At 31.6% G+C, this 15,450-nt stretch overlaps 1 protein-coding gene across 1 annotated transcript in view; it reads left to right on the plus strand.

The window, feature by feature from the left end:
- The first annotated feature begins 226 nt into the window (after nt 1-226).
- The window catches only part of LOC134696014 (uncharacterized), a 75,879-nt gene continuing 60,655 nt past the window's right edge, over nt 227-15,450 (plus strand). Inside the window, exons 1-7 of the mRNA XM_063557535.1 lie at nt 227-297; nt 4,341-4,411; nt 5,004-5,090; nt 8,832-8,919; nt 9,810-10,022; nt 11,408-11,579; nt 15,141-15,238. Coding sequence (XP_063413605.1) covers nt 4,346-4,411; nt 5,004-5,090; nt 8,832-8,919; nt 9,810-10,022; nt 11,408-11,579; nt 15,141-15,238 — 724 coding nt within the window. The 5' untranslated portion in view covers nt 227-297; nt 4,341-4,345. The remainder of the gene's footprint in view (nt 298-4,340; nt 4,412-5,003; nt 5,091-8,831; nt 8,920-9,809; nt 10,023-11,407; nt 11,580-15,140; nt 15,239-15,450) is intronic.

Here is a 15,450-nt window from a genome sequence, read left to right on the forward strand (position 1 = left end):
GTTCTTTATGGGTTTTGGTGCTGTTCATTTTTCTAATTGTTTAGTTTGCGGTATGGTATCTTTCGCTCGTATTAATTAAAAAATATTTTTCAATTACTTAATAACGATATTTTTATTCTCACGCTGTTATTTATAGATCTACTTAGAGCAATTTTAAATATAATTTCGCGAGAACAGATATCATCATATTTGAATGACACATTTTGGTATTTCCGTATATTTTCCAAGAAGTTTATGCATACTAGTTAAGTTGATTCAAATGGTTTCATTTTGTCTGACGTTCGGGAAATAGATGCAGTAAGTAGCCATTTTAGTATACTTACTTTTATCATCGTATATTTTGTTATACTTACCATAAATTCTTAAAGATTGTTCATGCAAAGTTCACAAGGAAACAAATAAACTTTAAGAGAAAAACAACGTATTAACAAAAACACTAGTACTGAACTGTAAAAGATATAAAAAAACACATCAGCATACATTCAAATGGGTGTGATACAAGTCTTGATAGAAGTTAACTTGGAAAAGACTAGTTGACTGCTTTCCAAGTTAACTTGAGAATTTTTGAGCAGAAAAGCAAGTTAACTTCTTCGGTGGTGGACCTATCGACAGGTCTGCTCCAGACCAGACATGTGGACAAGTCTGCTCCTGACCAGACCTGTGGACAGGCTGCTACTAACTAGACATGTGGACAAGTCTGCTATTGACCAGACCTGAGGACAGGTCTGCTTATTATGACAGATTACTGGTTGAAGACTTTTCATATTAGACTTGAGCTGTACATATGTATACTATATTCGCATTGTTCTCTTTTTCCAGAAGGCCTATATAGCAAATTCCTTTTACTTTATGCATTACATGCATGGATATTTCATCATAATTCATCTTGTTTACATTATATTTACGATTATGTTTTCCACAAAATATTCTAACAACAATTGTACAGTGTCCGAATACATAAGGTGTTGTATAACTATCAACAATTTCGTCAGATTTGTCGACAAATTTGTGTTTGCCGAATATAATTGATATATGGGACGTCCCAAAAATATGCTCGTTGTGCACTTGAATGAAATAGTTGCCACTTGACGTTAAGCTACACACAAAATATATCAACCGACATACTATATTAACAACATCCTATTCCCAGAAGAGAACCTCATATATACTTTTTTTTATAAAGTACAAATGAATTCAGACATGTCAGTGTTGACAAACAATGTTTAATATTAGGAATACAGGGATGAAATGCTGATACTCAAAAATTAGTGCGGAAATGATTTTGCATTCATTGTTTACCAATATTTCTTCCATTTGTGCAATAGTACAATCCATTCTAACATTAACAAAAACTGTCTGATTTTTAATGCAGCCATATGTATCTGAATACTAAAGTTCAAATATGGTCAGTGTTGATTGATACAATCAAATAATGTTGTAAAAGGGGTCAGCCTTAGGTATCAAAACTACAGAAATTTTGTTACATATCAATATTATGAACAAAAGTTGGACATGCGAGCACTCTGAATTAATGCGGACAAAATTTTGTAGTCAATGCGTTTCAATATTGTTGTCATTTTTTTTTTACAATACAACCTGACATAAATATTACTTATTATCATGAAGATATATAGATTAACATGTTTCCGTGCAAATAGGAACTAAGGTTGACGCGGTTCAATAATTTTGCTGTACAAGTCTGCCAGAGGTATCAATACTACTGAAAGTTGGTTACGTATCACTATATTGAAAAAAGTAGAACATGCTGGCACTATAAATTAATGCGGACAAACTTTTTGTAGTTATTGTGTTCCAAAATAAACGGACTGTTTGATAGTATATGCCATGTTCCTGACTTAGAACGGGACATTTTTACTAAAAATGTAGTCATCTCGTGACCGAAAATCATTAACCCTTGCGCTATGTTATGTACTTAATGACATTTTTTATGTCACTCTTGAATATGAATCTATATTTGACTTGATATATTTATTTTATTAGTATAAGACGTATAATTTACTTTAATCAATATAACGCCTAATGATAACATCAACTGTATCAATCGTAATGTAAAGAAACATCACGATTCAAATGGTTGAATATTTGTTTCATGTAATATTTCTTTGTAAATAGTGATTTCGTGTATAATGTGTCATAAGTCAGATATTTGGCGGGATTTTGTTACAATTAACAGAAAATCGGTGCATGGTTAATATGTATCACGTTTGTTACAAAACAACAAACATTCACCAATAATGGATTGACTTTTTTTAATTTGTGTATTGTGTGCTTTAATAATGAATTAACTGCCCTGACGCTAGTTTTTCATCTTTCTCCCATTTTCTAATTGACAAGACCACTTAAGTGACATAGCAAGGCTACGTTAGTTGAATCTACTAAACCACGTATGTAAATCGCTTGGCGGAATGAAAAGTATATCGGGTTTTCTTTTAACGTGACATTTTTTTCATTTATTGTTCGAGCACACGAAAGAGAATGTTAATTGTTCCATTTGCATGATTTTCAACATTTTCTACAAAAAAAGATTAATCAGTAAATAGAAATTGTTAAATTTTCAAGTTTCTCATTGCAAAGAAATCATGCATTTCTCAGACTTTATATGACGTCTGTACACAACATATGTTGGATGTGTAGTGATATATACTTTTGGCTGGAAGATACACTTTATTTTAGCATGGGTTTAATAATATAAACAATTACAACTAATAGTCATATACACTACAAACTGCTCAGAGTAAAAAAAAGACCAGATTTTGTGCTCGACCATTAAAGTCAAGCACACATTTTCCTCGACATTGTCTCGACAGTACTTACCTGTACTTAATTGTACTCGACTATGTCTCGACGTTACTTATTTAGTCTGATACAGTACTTGATGATCTTGATGTAGTCTGAAAGGGTCTCGACCAATGCTCCACCAGTCTGGACCTGAAATTTGTCCGAACTGCAAATCCTAGCTTTTTTTTGTTTATCTAGATTGATTTAATCCTAAAATTTGACAGCAATACACCAAACTTCATAAAAACCTGGGATTAAGTAAGATCAATATATTACCAAGGTAGCTGTATAGTTTGATGAAAATCCAAGTTGATTTTAAAAAGTTATAAAAAGATTTAAGTGTTCTATCTGAATATAGTCCGAACTGCAAATTCTAGGTTTTTTGACCTAGATTAATTTACTTTTTACATTTGACAGCAATACAACAAACAACACAATGTCCTGTAATTCAGTAAGATCAATACATTACTAAGATAGCTGTATAGGTTGATGAATATCCAAGTTGATTTGAAAAAGTTATAAAAAAATTTAAAGAGTACTATCTGAATAGTGTCCGAAATGTCAATCCAAGCTTTGTTTTACCTAGATTAATTAAATTCTTCAATTTGACAGCAATACAACAAACTACAAAGTGACCTGGGATTCAGTAAGATCAATATTATACCAAGATAGCTGTATAGTTTGATAAAAATCCAAGTTGACTTGAAAAAATTATAAAAACCTTTAAAGTGTACTATCTAAATCTTGTCTTAACTGCCAGTCCTAGCTTTTTTTTACCTAGATTAATTTCATTCTTGAATTTCACAGCAATACACCAAACTACATAATGACCTGTGATTCAGTAAGATCAATATATTACTAAGATAGCTGCATAGGTTGATGAAAATTCAAGTTGATTGCCTATTTGAACTTAATCATTGTGTTAACCTATTAATTAAATTCTTTCATTTAACAGCAATGAATCAAACTACCAAATAAACTGGAATTTTGTAAGATCTATATTTAATTTAGTTAGATGGTCTGATTTACACCAGTCAAGACAAAATTTTAAGGTCCAGATAGGTCGAGACTGGTGGAGACTTAGTCGAGACTAGTCGAGACAGGTCCAGACTTGTAGAGTCTTGGTCGAGACCATTTCAGACTACACCAAAATCATCAAGTACTGAATCAGACTAATTAAGTAAAGTCGAGACCTAGTCGAATACAATTAAGTATAGTTAAGTAATGTACTGTCGAGACAATAACGAGACTAGTCGAGTAAAATGTGTGCACGACTTTACTGGTCGAGCACAAAATCTGGTCTTTTCATACTCTGAGCAGTTTGTTGTGATACTTAAAACGCTTAATTAATAGTCTAAGAATGCATTCGGTTAATTGAGGACCGCCATACATAAAATTCTGAAACAGCCTCTATTGTAAATCTAAGAATAAATCCCCCTGACAAGTTGATCCACGGGTTAAAAGAAGCGTCTTTTGCTTAGTGTGCAAACAAGCATACGTTTTCATCAAATATAATTTATGTTGTTTTGTTTTTATTTCAGACAAAATGGAAACAGACCCTCCTGGATCTTCAATTGATTTGATAGAAAAAATTGCTTTTTTATCTAATGAGGTGCTACCTTAATTAAGCTCAACTGCAGTAGCACAATTGACAGATTGCTATTAATTGTACCAATTTTGAATCAATGGCACCAGAACACTGTCTTCTGTTTGCTTATGACAATCGATGAACGGAAACATCAGTAAACTTACATAGCTGAATATGCAGTTTGGGTTTGCGCATTGCTGAAGGCCATTGCGACCTTTAGCTGTTCATTTTTGTGTCATGTGCTCCCTTGTGGATAGTTGTCTTATTGACCATCATACCATATCTTCTTTTCTATATTTACAAGTATCTTTAAAAAAACGATCGAATGGATAGTTGACAGATGTTATTCCCGAGTAAAATAGTTTATAGATAAAACGCATTGTGATTTTGACTTATTATATCTGCTTTGATTTTAAATTGGATTCCTACCCACATAAGCGGTGCTTTATTTTCTGTTGTTGAATACTAGTATACGAACGACATAATAATTTTTTTAAATACGTTGATGAGAGAACAATGACGATGAACGAAAATATAAGTTAAAACTTGTCAATACACATAGATATTTAAGTAATTGTTCACGTGCATTATTCGCTGAAACGTTTTTATTTTGCAGAATGATAATCGTAACACGTCTGACGACTCTGACGACTCAGACGACTCTGACATTGATAGAGATGAAGACCCAAACAGTCAGAAAAAAGTAGGTTAATAAAAATTGCAATGAAGTTTTGTATATTACATTGTGGATCAGTTCTAATTCAGTGATATGAAAAGGTGCATATTTGTAAAGACATTATAGCAAATAAGAATGCATTTGTGTTATCGCGGCTATTTGTGACGTGATACTTTCCTTCAACACATCTACCTTCATGAACGTACTCATATCAGTTTGGTTCGTGGATATTTTATGTCAGAATTAAATTTAATCTTTGCATTACCACAGTTTTTATTTAAAGATATGGTCTAGTCATGAACGATACAGAAGTTCTCGGCTCTTCGAGGATGTAACGTTAGCATTTCTTTCTCGATGTCGAAATCCTTGACCTAACTATGACGTTATAACATACCTTGCTATAAATACTGCGGCTAAAACCTGTGTCAAATATATTATTTTTCAAAGCAGCGAGGTGTCATACTCGTTTTGATCTGTTACGACGTCCAGAATTTGTAGAGTTTGTGAACGATGTGCAGGTTAAACACATTTTTATAAACATTAAATATTTTTACCTTGTGTCAAGTTCGTTAACTACATCGTGTTTTATAGATATCCCTTTCTTCTGACTTTGTGAAACACACATGTGATTATCACGTAATCAATGGTAGACCGAACTTGTTTGCATTTAAATACATTTTTACATCTTTTCGTATAAATAAAATGATAAATTATTGTAGTTATTTCAAATGAATCTGTATACAGAACGCAGAAGTATACGAGTAAAATATCTTTCTTGATTTTCGAGGTTAGTTCAACATGTACGAAGGTGTACTATATATTCTTGCCATAATATACCCACATAGTGACGTACAATTTATTAGAAATTCCAGTAAAAGCAACTCAAATGTAGTGCATTTGAAAAGTATAAGTCCTTGGTGTGTCACAAATGTGACAACAGTTCCAAAGGAACATACAGTATTGTTGAAACTATCAAGAATATGTACAGAATATGTATATGCATTTCTGCAATATAGTAAGCCATTCAATGCTTCAGAGTAAGCTCTTGGTGAGATAACAAAACTGGGTTACAGTGGAAACATTAACAGAAATAATATAAATTATGTGATTGATATTTAGTATCTGAATATTTGAGAAGCCAGCAGAAATATCACTGCAAACATAACCAGAAATAGGTAGTTAAAATAAATCGAGGAAGAACGTTTGTTCGTGTAGACATATAGAGTCTGCCTTTAAGCAATTAATGAATAGTTCCTTGCAGAGCAAGTAACATGCCACTAACGAACAGTTGAGTTGGTAGAAATATGAATTGTAAAACATAATAGTAAAACAAATATTATTGTTTGAAACATTCTGCAAAAATGCATTTTTAATAAAAAGCAAACTTTTGTTGCATATTTCTGCACATGAAGTTAATCTAATATGTTGACTATGATTAAGATAAACAAACAATATCATGACAGATTGTATAGCTTTATCGTGTCAAAGGATAAGGCAAAGGAGTATTGCTCATTGTTAACTAAAGTTATTTGCTATTGAAAAAGAAAAAGAACAATATGATAATAAAGTTGTAAATTGTGATGCCAATATATCAAACTATACTAGTTGATATAAAATATTAAATAAGAAAGCTCAAAGGATAGTGTGAACATTTTATATGCCTGACATGCATTGGCCAGATAAAAATTCCTTTTTCAAGGATAATTTTGTATGATGTTTGACATAACATGCAACGTTTGGAAGGAAATACCAATAATTTCCATTGAATGGTTGAATCATTGCCTCGAAATTTATCAATGTAATCTTCAGATTATGAATACAATTATTTGACACTTGTAAAATGATACATTTATGTACATTTGTTACCATGTCTTTATAAAAGATATCCTCATACTGTATAGTGGAAAATAAGACAATAGCGTTTTTTTTTTCAGTCTTATAAATGTTATATTTTGGCATTGTAATGAACAAAACAAACAAAGCCTAAGAATAGACAAACAGGTACTGTTTTCTGAGGAAATAGTTCAAAGTTATTGTTTTCATTGTACTGAACACAAGGGTAAATTCTGATACTATTGTCTACAAAGAATCAGCAATAGTGAACAACTCATAGTTTGAGATACAGCTATAAGAATTAAACAAATCTTTCCAAAAGTCCCTATTTTGATTTTTGTTTTGCCAATCCTTATTAATTTTGTTGCAAAAACAATCTTTGAATCGTGATTGGCACAGATAAAAGCCGCAGTAGTCATAGCAAGGTATAGCTACGTTTTATCTATATGTTAAGGATTTTGACCACGTTTAAGGATGTTCGCTTGTCATGTTTTGAATTTTTGTCAGATTTTCGGAATCCTCTAGTTTTATCCATTTGAATGCCTTAAAATGATATGTCCATTGACCCAAATTTTTCTTTTTATTAATCTTTTACATGTATAATGATCAGCCATCTGTAAAAGTCTCATAATATTTTTGTTGTTTTCTAACAGTTTTTGAGAACCTAAATTGGTTAATGATAAAGCTATGAAAAGTTAAGAGAAAACATTTACCCGCTAAAATTTCAATGTCTAATATCTCGAAAACAAGCACTTTGACTTTTATATATTTTTCTCTTTTGATGCCTTTATTGATCACCTATCAATATAAACTAATGTTTTGAAAAGCTTATTATATTGAAACTGAGAAGCGAACTCTCTCAACTGAGATGCCTCGTTGCACATCGAGAAATGTATGCTATAGTTACATCTTCTCGAGCCTGAGGCTTCATTGCTCCCATCCTTCATACTCCAAGTTATACATAATTGAACAGGTGAATTAAATAATAAAAAAATGATAAAATTCGTGTTTTTAGGATCCTAGCTAAAAAATGTAATTATAAGAATTGAATGCTTCTTTCTGTAATTTCATTGGGGTGTAAAGGGTTGACCGAAGTACATTTTAAAAATGTGCGCACGATCAACGCTTTTACAATCTTATGAAATTACAAAAAGAAGCATTCAATACTTATAAATACATTTTTTAGGTAGGATCATAAAAACATGAATTTTATCATTTTTTTTCTTTAATTCACCTGTTCACTTTATTGTGGGACTTCGTGTCATCATGAATGAAAAGTTTTATTGAGTTATGCAATTGCTTTATGAATAACACGTGATGTGCAGTTAACCAATCAGAATAACGTATAATCGTGAAACATAAATCTAATGTAACTATTATACAATAAAATCATGCACCGTGATTTCCTCCACTAATAAAAATTTCCGTCACGGAATAGCCAATTTTGTTGAAAGTTTAGCTTAATTACAATTAATTCATCGATCATTTCGCATCAGTCAATACGATGGTATTGATTATTCTTTCTTAGTTTTTATTTGTGTTGTCTAATCTTTAGTCGTCTGTGTCTGCATTGTTTGCATGAATATACGTACAAGTCAAGTTTGTTACGCTTGAAGTAGTCAATGCCTAGTATTGTCTTGTAGACGATTGTAACCAAGACAATTCGGTAATTTTAATACTGCATGCAGATCCTTACTTTTCTAATAAACCATTTTACTAAGTTAGTCGATGACACTAGTTATCAATTTAAGTACGATCGGCGTTGTTTGTTAGGTCGTTTATCGTATTCATTCGTAGAATGTGAACCATTTGTTTTAGCAAGATAATATCTAATTAGTCTTACATTTTGCAAATATGTCTCATGTATATTCCTTTTTGCTATAACTTATTTTTTTACAGCTTTACATTTAAAACATATATGTATCTCAATAACAGGAAATTCAAAACGATCCACATTTGGATGAAAAGTTGTCAGAGTATTCGACCTTTCATGGTTACAAGGTTCTCAAGAGATATGCTGGAGGTATGGAAATCGTCTAGCTAAGTACAATATACATTCTGATTAAGGTTGTTCTGAAGTTATAATGGTTTTTAAACATCTATTCATCAATGTAAATGTATTCATCATTAGAATTAGAATTAACCAAAAGATGTTTTTTTATAGTCTGTAAAATGTTTTAACAGAAAAAAAAGTTTTTTAGTAAGTCACCAAATATGATCTGGTCAATCCATAAAATAAGAGCTTCGCAGGAACTACAATGAATTACATGTATGCCAAAATGAAGTATTCGATTATTCAATTTCAATTTGCGGACCTCCAACTATATGAAGCATGTTTACCAGCAGGACCTTAAGTTAAAATGAAGTATAACTGTCAGTTAATATGATGTTAGTATACCATATTATTAGCTTGATCAGAATGTCATCAATAGTGAGTTTATGTTATGTAACATTTTGTCGTGCCTTGAAAATTAATTTGTAACTTCAGAGTTAGACAATACCTTGTGAATGCAATTTCTATTTAACGTTACGAAATTTTTTCTTTTCATTTTTTATTTGTATACTTACAATTTTATGATTTTTGTTTTTCAATTTCATTTGTTACAGCTTTATTTTTGCTTTAAAAAATAGAAAACTGATTATACATCGTACTGAAAATGGCATATCAGTTAACTTAAAGTAAAACACTTCGTCTTTATATTTTAGAGAATTTCTTAAAGGATTTGGGCGAATTGTTTTATATCGTCATAGATATCAATTCTGACAGAGAATGCTATGGTCTACTGTTTCAGCGTTGATTACAGTTTTATCACGTGTGATACGGAATCATACCCCTTGCATGATATCAAGACGGCACAATATTTAATACTACACGTATATCCTTTTTAAACGATACACTGATTTATTTTGTAGAAAAAATTGAAGTTGGACTTAGAGTTGTGAGACCACAAAGCTGGAAACCTAAGAGTGATTACAAGTTTGGACATGGCCGCGAAATTGGAACTATAGTAGATATAGCTGAATCAGGGGATGTTAAAGTGCAATGGGACAGTGGTGGAAATGATAATTTCGAAAAAGGAAGCAATGACCAGTTTGATTTGCTGTTATTTGATAATGCACAAACAGGTATGATAAGACGACTTAAGGCTAAACGCAGAGATCGTAGTGCAAGTTTAACATAATGTCATCAAGTATCGTTAATCATTCCTGTAGAGAACAGAGTAGAACAATTACTTGAATATACACAATATTCATAATGTGCAGAAGCTCGGTCTTAAATATTATATGAAACGGTACAAAAACAATATTTATGTACACCAATACATGTACCATTTGCATTATTTGCCAATTTTGATTTCAATAAAAGACATCACTATTTGAGGATGTCAATACACATTTCGTGTTAAAATTACCTTTTATCATAATGTTTTATCTTACTACAAAAGGAAAACTATTATACCTTGATTTGTTCAAGTCTGTTATAATACTATTTGCTCACAATATACAGTACCCAATTTTCGAGAAAATGCAATATTCGAAAAGTTTATATGTTTTATAGTTTCAAGTAGTCTCAATGATTTTCTGATATATCAGGATACTATTTACCCGACAAATAGTTAACAAAAAGTAAAAACAATTGAAAATTGCCTTATATGAATCATAAATTGAATACATTGAACAACGTACTATCTTAGAGGCGTAAGAAGTATCTCTGTGAATGTAGTTTTTTTTAAATAAGGGTATGTCTGTTGTTTTCCATACGTTTGATGTGTTTGAGCCTTTGTTTATTTTGCCTTTTGATAATATACTTTCCCATTTGATTTTTACTTGGACGTCGGTATTTTTGTAAACTTGATAAAACAAAATAAGAGTAGTGTCTCTTATCATTACTTTCAGTGTGTTTGAGCCTTTGTTTTTTTTTTGCCTTTTGATAAGATACTTTCCCATTTGATTTTTACTTGGACGTCGGTATTTTTGTAAACTTGATAAAACAAAATTAGAGTAGTGTCTCTTATCATTACTTTCAGTGTGTTTGAGCCTTTGTTTATTTTGCCTTTTGATAAGATACTTTCCCATTTGGTTTTTACTTGGACGTCGGTATTTTTGTAAACTTGATAAAACAAAATTAGAGTAGTGTCTCTTATCATTACTTTCAGTGTGTTTGAGCCTTTGATTGTTTTGCTTTTTGATAATATACTTTCCCATTTGATATTTTCTTGGACGTCGGTATTTTTGTAATTAAAATAAACAACTAGAGTCTTGTCTCTTCTCTAGATATGTTCAAGTATGACACAATCGAACAGGAAGTTTAGGTCATCAACAACACAATAGTGTCAGTTTTCTAATAATTCTCATAAACACACAATGCAGACTATTGAATTACAAACAAATTATAGGTGACAGTATAATATGTTATCTTGTCAACTCATTCAATTACTAAATGAAAACATTCTTAAAAATACACTCATGAGTATTTAGATTTCTAAACTTATTTTCTCTTTTGAATTAAGGTGTGAAGCATACTAAAATCCATTGCCATGGGTGTGGCGTGCACCCTTTACGCGGAATGAGATGGAAGTGTAAGATCTGTCGGGATTATGATCTTTGTACTGACTGCTACATGAGCAATGTCCATGCACATACTCATAAATTCAAAAGAATGCTCAGTACCGATTCAAAAGGGTAAGTAAATTATAATTTGAGTTAACACACAATAACATGCGTATTTAAAATTATGTACATGCAAGTGCTATTACAATAGGAAGCAATCATTGGATAAATACAGAAAAGAGAATTTAGTCAAACTTAATAGTCCGCATTAAACTACATTGCATATGGCAAAAAAAATTTCAGCAAAATAAAAAACAATTTCAGTAAAACATTTGAAAAAAATAATTAAACTGTTAAATGCCTTCCAACCATTGTCAAGGTTGGAGACAAAAAGTGCTAACGACATAGGAGTCTGCTTATACTTTTTCGTCAATCAAAATTGGTCGGACTGTTAGTCCTACAGGTTAAGGCTACCTGGTAATTTTAATAGTATGAGGGAGAATTTCAAATTGATAACATGACTTTCCATTTCCTTTTATCGAAAGGTCACAACCCAATATATTTGGAAATTTGATTTATTAAATTAAAGTTTATACACAATACAATGCATCTGTAATAAACGATTTCAGAAGGCAGTTATCCTAGTATATTCTTACGCAATTACATAACATTTATTTGTAGCTTATTAGTAATAGTGCCCTAGAGGGGGGGGGGGGGTAAAGTATTGTTGATGAAATTGAGAGAAGGCATCGACGTATCGAATGCAATTACAAGCAGCTATATCACCCACCATCCCCAACTACACATGTGCATTAATTGGGTTTTTAGCCTACATGTTTTGATATGTGTGTTAAAAATATGTTAAGTATTTGAAGGTGTTACATTTAGTTGCAGTCAATATTAATGAATTTTTACTGCAAGTTCTTGGTATTTCTGTTTAAAAATAAGTCAAACAGTTGTTTATTTTATTTTTTTATTCAAACTGATAAAGTGTTTTTTATGCAATGCACTCTAGTCAAAAATATAGCTATAACAAAAAGTTGATGATATAGAAAGAGTATTTTTAAGACATTGTTATATTTTCTTTTATATTTCTAGTTTGTTAGTTTAAATATATGAACATTTGTTTACCTCTTGTTAAAAAGGAATTGATATGTACCTTTTTCTTTTTAATTCCAAGGGAATCATACTCCTCAAATTCAATAATTCATCAGATAGGTTAATTCCTGTCGAGAAACAAATCTGTATTTTAAAGTAGTATTTTTCTCGACGCTGGGATGACCCAGGAACAAATAGGTTCATCCCTTGGGATCCCACCAGGAATAAGTTTCAGTCCTGTCGAGGAACAAATAGAGTCATTCCCTGGGATTGCCACAGGAACTAGGTTCATTCCGGTCGAGGAACAAATTGGTTCATTCCTGGGGGTCGCCCCAGGAAATTGGTTCATTCCTGCCGTGAAAAAAATATGTTCATTCTTGGGGATCGACTCAGGAACATTTGCTACGAACCGTTTTGAGAATTTCTATCGTTTTCAAAGTTTTAATTTATTTTCTTCATATTTTAATTGGTTTGAAATATTCATTTGTCTCATATTTGGATAAGTTTTAAAACATTATAAAGCCAAATTCTTTTAAGTGAAAGAGTAGCCCCAAGAAAGCCAATTATGCATTACATTTTCTCGAATTTTTGTGGTATTTTCACATTCCCTGACCGGTGTGAGAACAATATTTCTCCTCACTAGTGAAAAATCTGCTTTCGGCAAATGATTAGTCGAAATTTGATTACGACGTCAAAATGTTTGGATTTGTTCTCAATTTGCCCATTGTGTCATGAAAAAGGCGACCTTGCCCGATGACGTAGCATATATAAAGAACACAAGTTTCTGAAAATCTATGAAAAAGAAAGATTAAAGTCACCAGAGAAACAGATTCCGACACTATAACTCGTGTATTACGATATTTCTCCACTCTCAACAGTTAAATGTTATTATCTAAAATGCCCGGCAAGCCTCGCGCTTTAAATGATAAAATTTAACTGTCTCGAGTGGAAACATATCATAATACACTTGTTGCAGTGTAGAAATCTATATGTAAGTCATCAAATGTAGAAAGATATGTACTGTTATGTTACAGTTTATTTTAATATTTTGTGTAGATTTAGTATGTTTTATATTTTAATAATAACACATTATTCTTAAATTATGTTGTGTATAAAAGTAAAGATTTGCTGTTAACATCAACATTTAAGAGTTCAGTTGACTCGTTTGAAGACTTCCAAATCCCCGTTAAGTAGCACCGAAAGGAAATATATTCACGAATCAAGTATATTGCGATTGAGTTTAACTCCTAGTTTTTATTTAAATTTTCGAAATTTAAACTTGAACTTATCCGATTCACAGATGATATCGGACATGTTCCGTATGTCGAACCTACAATCCTGTTCCATTTTTTTTTTGTGAATGTGACATACTGAATTAAACTATCTACTTGGTTTGTAAAAACATGAGCAACACAACAGTTGCCACATATGGAGCAGAAGCTGCTTACTCTTCTGGAGTACCAGATATCACTCCCAGTTTTGGTGGGGTTCGTGTTAATAAGTCTTTAGTTTTCTATGTTGTGTCTTGTGCACGGTTGCTTGTCTGTTTGTCATTTTATTTTTTTGACTATGGCATTGTCAGTTTATTTTTTATCTATGAGTTTGAATGTCCCTCGTATCTTTCGCCCTTCTCTTTTACTTAATCATTTAATACAATTCAGAATGGAAAGGGGTAATTTATCATAGAGATAACAACCAGATCAAAGATTAGAAAACAACACAAAGTCACCAATCAGTTTTCAACGCACCTGGCGTCAAGCTTTAGTTGTCAAGTTAAAATAATGTATACAAGTTATTCTTACCGACACATGTTATAATCTAAAACGATAGCGTCGATCCCGGTTTTGTGTTCATTGTATACTTTGCTATAATGTTGAAAGGAGACAGATTTTTACAGTGGGTGTATTAACTTGTTCACCGATACATCTGTTTTCAATCGGTTTGTCGGAACAAAATTTATCGTACGTAACAAATCATAAACATTTTAATTAACATATTTGATTGAAAAAAATGAACACGGGATAAGCTGCTGCTCTAATTACTACCGCTTCCGCAACGCGATGATGTTATTTATTATTCAATGATTGGTTAAAGATAACGAACAGATGTATCATGTTATGGAGGGATATTTGTGAAAAATTGGTATTGTTCGCAAATATCCCTCCATAACATGATATAATTATTTAATTACATCGAATAGCTTTGAAATGGAACTCTCTGTACAGGTGACGATATTTTTTTTTACTTGAAAGCTATTATTCATTAAAATGTGTATGCATAATTTTGAGGATAACAGGATATTATCATAGAACCGCGGGAATTATACATGCACTTATTCACGTTAGTTTGCTTTTTTATGTAACGTTATATCAGAAAAAACTTTGTGGAAAGATGCTCGAGAGGGTAAAAAAGGAATATCTAAAATGGCAAATACTATGGTATTTGAGTCAAATTCATCGTTAGTGGAGAAAAACAGGTAAATTCGTTTGAAATGAGGAAAACAAATGAAGATATGCGAAAAATACACTGGCTATCAACCAATTAAAATCTGGTTTTCTTATACAAGATGTAATTATACTTAAAATTCATTTTTAGAGAACAAATGCCACCACGGGAAAATCAGGAATTCACAAGAGCCTTGGGTATTAAGCCAAATGCATATGTTCACCTGCATAGTGACCCTAAACATAAAGGTAAATTATCGTCATGAATATGTTAAATCATACAATATCACAATGATACGATGACACAGGATGAAATTTACATTGTACTTGAATGTAAATAAACACAATTTTTAACAGCAAATAAACACAACTTGTATATACTATATGTCTACATCTTTTGCTTACTCAATTTGTTAGTTTTAAACATGTGACGGTTGCAAGAAACGGTTGCAGTATATTTA

The sequence above is a fragment of the Mytilus trossulus genome, chromosome 14, assembly GCF_036588685.1.
Source record: "Mytilus trossulus isolate FHL-02 chromosome 14, PNRI_Mtr1.1.1.hap1, whole genome shotgun sequence".
Lineage (NCBI taxonomy): Eukaryota > Metazoa > Mollusca > Bivalvia > Mytilida > Mytilidae > Mytilus > Mytilus trossulus.